At 35.9% G+C, this 12547-nt stretch overlaps 1 protein-coding gene across 1 annotated transcript; it reads right to left on the bottom strand.

Moving 5' to 3' along the window:
• Positions 1 to 8879: 8879 nt before the first annotated feature.
• Positions 8880 to 12547, bottom strand: LOC134753845 (E3 ubiquitin-protein ligase LRSAM1-like). Its single transcript, XM_063689788.1, has 2 exons — positions 10303 to 12547; positions 8880 to 9419 (listed from the first exon to the last, which is right to left on the bottom strand). Exon 1 carries the CDS (start codon positions 12446 to 12448, stop codon positions 10310 to 10312), a length of 2139 nt encoding a protein of 712 aa, XP_063545858.1. The 5' UTR covers positions 12449 to 12547; the 3' UTR covers positions 8880 to 9419; positions 10303 to 10309.

Consider the following 12547-nt stretch of genomic DNA (forward strand, 5'->3'; position numbering starts at 1 on the left):
AAATCACGCCCACGTTCGTGATTTTTTCTATCGATCGAAAGTCAAAAATTAAGATTAGAGTCGCGAGGCGTAGAAAAAGGGCGGTAATCCACCTGTCCAATGTGCATCGCGTCTCACTCTCTCATTAAGCAAAATGTGAGACGCAAATACACATTGAACCAAGATATTGGACAGATGGAATACACACTAAAAATTTGTAACAATTTATGCACAAGGGCTAAAAATATATTGCTACTAAAAATGCGCAATTTTATTTATGAGGGAACTCGGCAATTACTTCTTTTTAAACTTACAACAAATTAAAATTCAAAAACATGATATCCGCGGTCCAAAGCACGCACGCACCACGCACACCCATCCTGCTCACGCCTCACGCTCAGTGAGAGTTAGAGAAGAACACGAACCTACGGGGCCTTAAATAAAAGCCAGTAAAATATATTTAGATACTGAAAATGACATGTAAAATACTAAATTTTATTAATAAATATCTGAATCTGCGATGTAGGTAAGTAAAAACTTCTTAGCAAAGTAAATATGGAACGTCTATTTGTAGTATATGTAGATTCCGTACTCTTCACTACTACCAAAGAGGATATAATAAGACGGAATTACGGAGTTATATCTATCTTTGCTACTACATACGAAAGGGGCTGTAGCTAAGTTTTTTATAAAGTCTTCATTTTGAGGACTACTAACGCCATCTACTCCACCGATAAATTAAGGTTACCTTCCACACTCGCCGAACAACGAACTCGACTGGTTTGTGACTAGCGATGGCGATGGCACCGCTATTGTGAGGTACGAGTAAACGTTGAAACTGGGAATCCTCTGTAATTCCACTCCTTACAGATAGAGTGCGCCAGCCATGCCACATATAAGCGTGTTGGACTAAAAACTAGCGACAATAATCGCCAGGATGACGTCATAGTCACGCTCAGAGCCAGGAGACAACCTCTTCCAGACAACCTTTAGGTAGCGGAAATTAATAAATTTGTGTCATGTCAATAAGGTAAGTTGTAGACTCATTATTTTCTGTCCTGTCCTGTCCTGTCCATCTATTTTTCATGACGATTAACCCTTAAAATGCATACTGCAGGGTGCAACCACCATAACAAAAACCTCAATTTATTTTCAACCCGAAAAGATACTTTGGGAAACTACTTACCTATACATAACTCGAATTTTAGCTAAGGTCTAATAGTACGTTGCTTCTGCAACGAAATATATGGAAAACTTGGCATAATTAATGGAAGACTTTTTTCAATTGGAATATGTACGTTATGGACCGAACTTATTTTTCATTAACCCTCCTTACCCCCGCACACCCGCGCATAGGGCCCGAAACGCGGTTTTTCTCAATTTTTAAGAAAACCGTTCAAGATACAGAAAAAGTGTGTAGGAACGAAGTGATCCTTAAGAGGCCGTAGTCGATTTTGGAGCAAAAATGTAAAATTGATAGATTTAATCGTTGAAATTATACACGTTTTGTTACGTAATATCTAAATAACAAGTATTGATTTCTATTAGCACGTCTTCTCATCTTGCCTTTTAATAATGAGGTCGCGAGCGTGCGTCACCGGTAATGCATGAAGAAAAGGGGCAGTTTTTAAAAATTCATCAAAAAATCATGGTGGTAAATTATACAAATTGATGTATAAGAATAGTTTCAGCAAATGTTGTAGATTGTTTAAGTATCAAAATTATGTTGAAATTAAGTCGATTTTTAGAGAAATTGTCACTTGTTTTGAAGTAATTTCTGGAGAAAATTGATTTCGTCTAACTTTCATTTACACTACTTCAAAGTCATAATAATAAAAATGTAGTCTGATAAACGTCAAGTACAGGATATGTGTAATACAAAATTACCATGTTTGCCGTCCAAACATTACGAAATTTACAAATAAGAGCGACAAAATCAGTGTTTTACGCGCGTTTACCTAAACGTCCATCAGAAAAGCAAACATTACTAATTTAGTGAGACTGTTTTCAAAAAAATTATCTGATAAAAGGTAACATAAGAAGACGTGCTAATAGAAACCAGTACTTGTTATTTGAATTAGGTAACAAAAGGTGTAAAATTTCACGGACTAAATCTATCAATTTTACATTTTTGCGACTAAAATCGACACCGGCCTCTTAATAAATTTGCTATTAATCTCTTATACACACTATGGTGCTATCACTTATAGTTTTTGTGCAATCTGTCACCAAAGATGCAATTTTTTCAGCATTTAACGTTTATTTTTTATTTTTAAAGATAACTGTTCCCAAAAAATGCTTACGATATAGCTCAATTTTGTTTTATTTAAGTAAAAAGTTAATATGTTCTTTAAAACTAAGTATTATTTATTATTAAACTCCTTCATTTGACGACGCTATGCCATTTTGAAAATACATCCTCTTCAAACATTTTTAAGCTCACCGAACATCGTTATATCTATCTTTGCTCTCAACGAATGGGAAACGTGAATATTTCAAAAGTGGGTACTTAGGTACGCGTGTCTATGGACTGTGGTTACTCTTTTATGCATAGTGTCTTGTGTGTCTATAGTTACTTTTGATATTTTTTCGGAAGTAATCGCACCAAAAGAAAAAAATGTGTGCGTCCCCACTCCAATATTTGAACCCCCTTCTTCCTCACGATATCCCGGCATTTTGCCACGGCTCCTGGGAGCCTGGAGTTCGCTTGACAACTAATCCTAAGAATTGACGTAAGCACTAGTTTTTACGAAAGCGACTGCCATCTGACCTTCCAACCCAGAGGGGGAACTAGGCATTGTTAGGATCAGTCCGGTTTCCTCACGATGTTTTCCTTCACCGAAAAGCGACTGGTAAATATTAAATTATATTTCGTATATAAGTCTAACATTTGAACCATGGGTTCAAAACAAAAAAAAAACCGGACAAGTGCGAGTCGGACTCGCCCACCGAGGGTTCCGTACTTTTTAGTATTTGTTGTTTTAGCGGCAACAGAAATACATCATCTGTGAAAATTTCAACTGTCTAGCTATTACAGACAGACAGACGGACAGCGGAGTCTTAGTAATAGGGTCCCGTTTTTACCCTTTGGATACGGAACCCTAAAAAATATCGTGAATGTAGAGCTGTAGAAAGACATTCAATGAAAAGTCGTTTTTGACTTATCGCTAAAACTTCCCTTATTAGTAAAAAGACGTACGTATAAAGCGCTGCGAAGGTACTCCCTTTTGCCTGTTATGTTATGTTGTTACTTAGTACTTACTAATAGCCTTTATTCAAGGCAGCCTATTGTGACGGACGGGTAACTACGGAGCCCTACAATGAGCATGGCCTGACATGCTCTATGCCTTTTTTTCAGATATTCAGCACTTGAACCTCTTATGGTCACGAAATTAATTCAGATATTGTTTGTCCTATGTCACCTATTTTGTGTGTTTTTTTACTAATAGCCTATATATAAGAGTGTTCCACTGCTCGGCAAAGGCTTTCCCTCTCACCGCTATTTAGTCCTATCCAAATTGCCCAATGCACATTTTGGTCTTCCTCTGCTCCGAGGTCCATCATGTGGGATCCAGTATGTGGTTAGTTCGTTAATTCGGCCAACGTGCCCTGCCCAGCCCCATTTAGCCCACTTATAGCTTTGCGACCTTCATGCCCACATCCACAATACCGGTTTTGGACGCAGTTCGGTGTTTATAATTATGTAATATGCTCGGTTGGTCGGTTCTACGAACATCCAGCATGCTGCGTTCCATTGCTCTCTGACAAACCTTGAGTCTAGACTTTTCAGTTTCAGTTTAAGACAAAGTTTATGAATAGGTAGGATAGACATTCCGATCAGTTTATTTGACAAAGAATATCTGAATTTATACCAAATTTTCATCTTTGGTGACAGATTGCACAAAAACTATAAGTGATAGCACTGTAGTGTGTATAAGAGATTAATAGCAAATTTATTATGGATCGCTTCGTTCCTACACACTTTTTCTGTATCTTGAACGGTTTCCTTAAAAATTGGCGTTTCGGGCCCTTTGCGGGGGTGTGGGGGGGGTGACGCAAAGGGGGGAGGGGTGGGGAGGGTTGATGAAAAATAACTTCGGTCCATAACGTACATATCCCAATAAAAAAAAGTCTTCCATTAATTATGCCGTAATTTTAGCTAATTTCCCTTAACCATAAGGTCAATGGGGCTAACTCTGTTTGCGGAAATTACGTACACGAGCGCATTTAACTTGATCGACAAAGCAAGATAAGATTTGCAAGACCGAAGTGATCCCAATAAGTGGTTCGTGACAAAGTTGTGTACGGAGCACTTAAAACTTAAAATACGCTCCTGTGCGGATTTTTTGCACTGATTGGGCCGCATTGGTCTTACTTCTTACTTGTTTTGGTACTAGTACATGAATTATTCGAATTTCAGCTACTTATTTTAGTACTAGTAGAGACGGGTGTATATTAGTTAGCTACTATAAATACAAATAAAACGATAATATTGCATGTGTTTGACAGTATAATAAGATACGTAATTAGAACACTTTGGTAAGATAAATGTTTAAGCAGAAAAATGTTTTAAAAATTAACAATATACATCATAGGCAAATAAATAAATAAATAACAATTGCAGATCCAAGTAACACATTATTTTCTGCTTTTTTGCACAAAATCTTTATAATAATAACATACATTATATAAGTTCTTATCACATAACTACAGACTACGATACATGAGCTTACTCTACTTACATCAATTTTAGAATTTTTGGTTTGTTCTATAAATAATTATTTATTATTCACTTACACTAAATTTAATACTTGCCAACTTATAAACGGACTATTATGATTTGCCTTTCACAGGTTACTGAGGTTCGTTAATTATCGGAGTTATAAATAAAAGCATTTTACAGATTAGCCTAAATAGCGTAAGTAAAAAACACCATGGTATAAATAATATTGAAATCGCATGAGTAGAGCCGGAGCAGCTAACAACTTTCACGCCAACCCTCGTATGATAATAAAAATTATAGTTATGTCAATACTAATTAAAATATATGTGCATATAATAGGTGTACAGACGGTGTACTTAAGTTTAAAGCGCTCCAAAATATTAAAAGCACCCCATTCTGTAGAAGACCCGACTTATAGAATAAAAGATAAGCAATAATAAAAGCATAGTGGTTTTCGAACGTCAGAACATACTCTGTGAAGTACTTTTACAATGGGTACAATATTATACTGAGACCACAAATTAAATAGGCGGTCCCTAGATAACATGGTAATCTGTTTATTCGAAATGTATGAAACAGCTCGTTCAATATGAACCTACACACGACTATGTATTCGCTCATTCAGTTTAACTACTTACTTATTTACTTCTAAGAGACGCCAGACGATAAATAAGCGCCTTAATAAAGTAAGTAAATACATAGTTTTAAACGAAACAACTAAAGTTTATGTATTAATTAGTTACATGCGATGCATTTTACTTAGCTTGCATCCGTCTTACAGATTCAAAGAATAATTATATCTGGTTGTTTTTCGTTAGGTACATCCGTTTAATTTTTTATCAGCTTTCTTTTATATAGCCATATTTACTAGAGGAGATCCAATAGCTCTTAGAAGGGAATTAAAAACTTCTTAAATAATGAAATTTAAATCTGATCGGATTAAATAAAAATCGGATTATATTGTTTCATGGATGATAGTAAAATAGGTAGGTATTATGTTATTAGGCGGCAATGACCATGTTAATAAATCTCCAAATACAACTATACAATAGTTATTTGTTATACAAGGGTGCAAAGTTGTATTTTACCCGCGAGTGTTTCAACACACGAGAAGTAAAATACATTTGCACCCGTGTGTAACACAAAACTTTTCCCCTCACTATAGCGAGGAAAGTGCAACATCCACAGGCGTTAGATCATCTTCATCACTGGAATCACTCATTTTTTTTAACGATAATATGATATTATAACAGAAAACTCTGGAAGTTGTGTATTTTTACGTGTCGGAGTCGGTGAGGAAATTTTTGTTGACAATGTTGACATTTCTGATTCGTTTTGAAATTGCATCGACTCAACTTGTGCGTTCAGAATTACATTCAACATCATTAAAAAAACAAATGTTTCATATGGAATTTAAGGTTTATGACTTAAAATCATTAAACAAAGCTAAATTTGGTATTTTTTATTAAATTCGCAAGCCATTTATTTAATGATAATAAATATCGAACGAACCATTATTATGAGCGTTTTACGTTTTGTTATCTGTCAAAAGCTACTTAAACACGCTCCATTCAAGGTCAAATTACTTTCCCCACTAGTGGATAAAATGCGTTTTTCCCCGCTTGTTTTAAAGGATAAAAGACGGCTTTCCGAGCTAGTGAGGGGAAAAGATATTTAATTGTGATTACCTTAATTGCATTTTTTTATTCTATAATATAAGGGAGAACACTTGTAATTGGTGATTTATTGATCTTTGTACCCTATACTTAAAATGTATTAATGCAAGGAGTAGGTAGGTAAGCACATTGGATATACCAATTAACATTAGTTGCATCCCTGCTTATAATAATTATTTCGCAGTGCGGTTTCACAGAGAAAAAATTACCCTCCAGTTAAGTTGTTTTTTACTTTGACATAAGTAATTTATCGATTCAGCTGTCTAGAACCGCAGAACCAGATAATCAGGGTTCTAATCAGTGGAGCGGCGAGTCCCACACACTCCCTTACGAAAGGCCTTCCCGCGGCCGGGGGACAGTGCGTAAGTGCATTCCCAATAGGTCAAAAAAAAACCGGCCAAGTGCGAATCGAACTCGCGCACGAAGGGTTCCGTACCATTACGAAAAAAAAACAGCAAAAAAATCACGTTTGTTGTATGGGAGCCCCATTTAAATATTTATATTATTCTGTTTTTAGTATTTGTTGTTATAGCGGCAACAGATATACATCATCTGTGAAAATTTCAACTGTCAAGCTATCACGGTTCATGAGATACAGCCTGGTGACAGACAGACAGACGGAGAGACGGACAGACGGACGGACAGACGGACGGACAGTCGGACAGCGGAGTCTTAGTAATAGGGTCCCGTTTTTACCCTTTGGGCACGGAACCCTAAAAACATTTACAGCCACCGTTCAGGTAGGCCGCTTTGGCAACTTCAATCATATTTCAGCGATGAAATATGTATTGGGACGGCGGACGAATATCGATGCTATGCTATGGGCACGGAACCCTAAAAAAGGATCCTAATCAGTGCATATTTAGACCCCCCACTCGAAAAAAACACATGCTCTTAAAATATTATTATTTACTACGACCGATATGTGTTATTAAAAAAATATTTTTAATTAAAGTATGCCACGCAGGGTACCTACAAAGCAGTATAATAGCTGCATAATGGTTTTTTTTTAATAAGATATTTGATAAATCAAAGTTAGGTATGCCGTATTAAACGTCACGTTCTTCTGTCCGGAGACGGAATTTTACAGTACAATATTATTTTCAAAATCCAGTATTTAAAAATAAATGATTACTATTCAAATTCAAATTCTCATATTTTTTATTTTGTCTTGTTTTATAGTCATAAATTTATATGAACTGCTAACGAAAAAATAAATTTTACGGATTTCAATATATTGTTTTGGTGGCATAATCCGCCATTTTTGAAATACAATTAAATCTGTCCCGCGGGCCTAAAAAATCACACATACGTACGCACTAAAAACATAATCCATCTTCGGCAGTCCAGTAATAGCAACAAAAGTATACGATTTCTACGAGAGTGGCGTATCTGGTTTAGTATTATCAATCTGTGGCATTAGTTTTTGTAGCACGTGACAGACATGTATAACTATAAACTCGCCAGGTTTAAACAATAAGAATAAAAATTCACAGCCATATAATACAATTATATGCTAGATATAAAACTCAGTGTAGGTATATAAAGCAATATCGAATAATTTAACCAACAACACCTAGAAGGCACAGTCATTTAGAACATATCTCGACGTTAAAACCTTAATATAGTTATTATATAACCTTAACGTTTAACACTTAAGAACTAAGTGGACTAATTTTTAAGACCGATTGTTTAAAATATAACGTCTTTATTGAATTATAGGCCAAGCAAGAAGAAGGTATAGAGGGAAATGCTTGGAACACAATTTTTGACTTTGTTTCTAGCATTTCCCTCTATAACTTTTTTTGAGCATTTGTTGCCTGACCTATATTTAGCCTTGCACACAAATTATAGCAAAGGAGTGTATTTTACATCAAATAGGTCAAGATTGCACGTATCAATTGAAAATAAGACAGATTAATCAAATGGGCGTCAAAAATTTTAACTAAATGTATGCCCCCCTCCCCTTGGCCATCGGCCATGTGAACTGCCCCCCCCCCCCCCCCCCCCCCTTTGCCCCATGGGTTGGGTTATATACACTCTGGTTGGACCACAGATGTTGGTTTTTACAAAAATAGTGAAAGCAGATGTAGAAAATATGTAAAGTCGAACATAAAATTTGCCGAACATACCTGAACAAAATAAGGCAAAAGATGTTTAATCATAAATGCAAGAATATACTGGTACTACTACAAATAAGTGTATCTAATGTAATTTAAATAATTTATAATAATATAATAATTATTGCTTTTAGATTAAATTGTCTTAAAGGGCCTCTGCGCTGTTGGCTTCAGCCCCACGCACGCCTCCCAAAGGTCCGGGACCCCATGGTCCCGAGATATGGCAAACAAATAATAGTAATTCAGCCTATACAGGCTGGCTAAAAAATAAGTGCATTCTCTTTGCCAGGGAGGTTTTGGGATTATAATGAGCAACTTTTAATGGGACCAACCACGAAATTGGGAAAAAAATCTACCCTCCCATAGAAAATGGACCAGCCAAAATAAATGAAACAGCCAATTCTTTTTTCGCGCTTTCGGGGTTGGTCCCATAGTAAAAGCTGCTCAGTATAATCCCAAAACCTCCCTGGCAACGGGAATGCAGTTATTTTTTAGCCACCGTGTATACGTCCCACTGCTGAGATGCGCGAGAGGGCTTGGGCTATAGTCCCCACGCTAGCCCAATGCGGATAAAGCAATGCCAACAATTACCTACGTTTATAATTGAATGCATGTAACGTATACAAAACGTATAACTAGATAATTAAATGTTTACTTCCTATGTAGTTCAATTTTAGAATATCATTTTATTAAATACATTTTTAGACTTTTACTGCATCTACAATTACCTATTCAAAGGTAGAGTAAAATTTCTATGGCATATCTTAATATGTATGTGCAAAACATCCAAAAAGAGTTAACAATGCTGTTATTTATTTATAATATAACACTAACCTAGGTACTTACATGGAATTATTATTGATACCAGTAGGTAATCTTCAAAGCCACATTGATTGGTCGCTTTTGTAATTGACATGTCACCTGAAAGCATAAAGTAAACACAATAGCTATGTTAGATAAGTTAGTAATAGATTCAATAACAGACAATTATTTACATAAATACGATATGTAACAATAAGTTTTTTGGTTTAATCGCATTCATGGCTCAACCAACCATGTTCAAAATAAAAGGCCTGTCCCGTAAAGTTTTTTTACATGAATATATTAAGATGCAAAGCTTTCAGATGAGCTTATTTTCTCTGTACCTTTATTTTAGGCGTGGAAATATTTATCAAGCTTTTTTTGTACGCCCAGTTCTAAACTTAGAGGAGGGGGAGACATTATTATGGATTTTAGGAGCTATTATTTACTTCCAGAGGCATTAGCTTAATCAAAATACGCTTTAAAAAAAGTTGCGTCTCCCGCCCCCCCTGTAACTTTTGAACAAAAAAATAATAATAAAAAAGATTAAATTAAAATTAAAATTTAATTAAATTAAAATTAAAATATTCAAAAAAATATAAAAAAATTGTGAAACAAAAGATTAATACTTAAATACTTTCAAAATACGCTTAAAAATAGTTGTGTGTCCCCCCCTCTAATTTTTTAACCATAGGTCCAAAACATCCCACTAAATCCATCCGTTTTTATTGAAATACTTTCAATGAAAACTATAGCGCACATGATCGGACCAGCCGTTTTTGAGTTATTGCAAAAAATCTTCTCTTAGTAAAAAGACTACAAAGCACTGAGAAGGTACTCCCCCATCATGCTTGTAATATACATGAAACCCTACACTGAGCATGGCTCGACATGCTCTTGGCCAATGTTTTTATTAATAATATGTATGGAGTAAAAAAAAAACTTATGGGGGATCCCCCCCATGTGTTTCTATTTCATATTTTAACTCTCAATTGTTGCTTACCTTTATATTAACATGATGTTGCAACCATGACTTTGATCTTCCTTTCTATATTGCCTCTGCACATGGGGCAACAGACCATCTCCTGATCACACTGGGCACACCGGTGGCAGCAGCACATGTGCCCGCATGGAACGAACACCACTTCACATTTTGAATCCATGCACACCACACATTCTGACTCTACTGTTGCATTCTCTGTTTCTGTTGTGCTCACAACCCCTGTGCAATTTTGATCCTCTATTACTGATTTTGATGGTGCACTTGGCTCAACTTCAGATACACAGCTGTAGAATGAACTATTGGTTTTAGTAGCAACATAATAACTTATGGCTCTAATAATGCCGTCTCTATCTGAAGATTGTGATATGCCACACTGAATTAATTTCTCTGATGTTATGTCAGTTAAATTATTATCAGAAAATAAAAACTTTACCAAGAATGGCAAACAATGTATTACACCTTCTTGTAATAAATAATTAGCCAGCATGGGATCCAAATTCTTACCAACATGTAATAATGTCTTAGGAGCAAAATCAATCAATTTTTGATAATTTTTAAGCCAGAAATCAGTAGTTTTGTCTGTCTCATTTTCCATTTCTTTTAAGGTCTCTATCAATTCCATCCGTCTTTTATTTTTCTGATGCAAAACATCATCTAACAGAGTGACAAGCTGCATTCTTTGAGCCAGTAGATCATTGTAGTTGCATGCCACGTGTAGCTTCTTTTTTTCTTGTTCAATGACACTTAGGCGAGCTAAATGGCGAGAAATTAAAGATATTTCTTGATTTAAGCTCCAACTCTTAGCATCAACTCTCTCAACTAGAGATGCAACCACAGCTTTCTGCACATCCTGATCCTCCAGAAGTTGCTGAACTAAATTTGTGCGAGATTGATCTTTAGCTTTTAATAAATCTTCTAATTTCTCAACACTTTGTAATTCATGTGAGAGCATATTTTTCTTTGTATTATGAATGCATTCATCATATTCTTTTCGTGCATATTGAATGAAGTAGTCTTCTTTTATGAGGTTCTCCATGGCTGTTAAGATGTCAGCTTTTTTGATATTGTCATAATTCTTCCGAGTTATTTCTAAGAGTCTATCATGCTCGGCAATATCATAGGCGAGTTGTTGCTGGATGACCTCAGGCCTGAGTTGATCAGTCTGAATGAAGTTCTTCACCAAACATTCAATTTCTTTCTCATCCTCTTGAATAGCTTTAATCAGTCTTTGTCGCTCAGTCTCTTTTGCTTCATGAATTTTTGCTATCTCAGTGTCTAATTCAAGACGATCCTGCAATACTTGTGACAGAAACCGCTCCCTCTGCTGTTTAGCAGCCTCGTGGAATTTATTTTCTTGCTCAGCGATTGTAGCTTCTTGCTCCTCCCATGACATAGTCTTGCCGGTATGAAAAGAATCCTTAACACTGTCTATTACAGGTACAGATGGAAACTCATGTTCCATAGGTAAAGGTGGGGTGTAATCTGTGTTCATTTGATGGCACAGAAATGTCATTATCTCTGTGGTGCCCCTGGAAGCAATATCTGGTGGGGGGAAAATGAACAGTTCTCCGTCTAACTCTAATAGACTGATATTTGTTGCAAAACACAACTCTGGACATAGATGATGTAAATCCTTGTTCTCTATTATTGACAATTTCCTCAAATTCTTCAACTTTCCTAAAGATGGAGTTAAGCTTTTAAGTCTATTATTTGATACATCCAGGATATTCAAATTTTTCAAGAAATGTATACTTTCAGGCAAGTATGTAATATAGTTGTTTTGAATATATAACTCAGTCAAGTTGATAAGATATCGGATTGTATTGGGTAAGCTTACAAACTTGTTGCTGCTGATATTGAGATATTGAATGAGGTGCAAGTCTGATAGCTGACCACCCTCTTCCAAGGACTGTAAATTATTTGACTGCAGGTGAAGATGGGTTTTTCTATACACCTTACATATTGAATAGATACCGGGCGGCACTTGTCGTAGTTTACAACCGGAGACATCGTAATCTGGTTCAGGGGACTCTCTGGCAAGGTACAGCTTTCTCTCCAATATGACTCTGTCATCGTTAGACGTGCTGGGGTGCCTACCAAACAACGACATCGTCGCTCGGTGGACACATGACACAGAACAGCCCATAAAAATAGACAGCCAATTATGTTATTTCCCCGTTATTTATTGAACTCTCCGACAGATTATACTCAGTTTTAACACCTAAATAAACACTTCTCCAAAAAC

The sequence above is a fragment of the Cydia strobilella genome, chromosome Z, assembly GCF_947568885.1.
Source record: "Cydia strobilella chromosome Z, ilCydStro3.1, whole genome shotgun sequence".
In the NCBI taxonomy this organism is placed as follows: domain Eukaryota; kingdom Metazoa; phylum Arthropoda; class Insecta; order Lepidoptera; family Tortricidae; genus Cydia; species Cydia strobilella.

Excerpts from the sequence above, each read along its gene's own strand:
- LOC134753845 (XM_063689788.1), bottom strand. The coding sequence starts at position 12,448 with ATGGGCTGTTCTGTGTCATGTGTCCACCGAGCGACGATGTCGTTGTTT.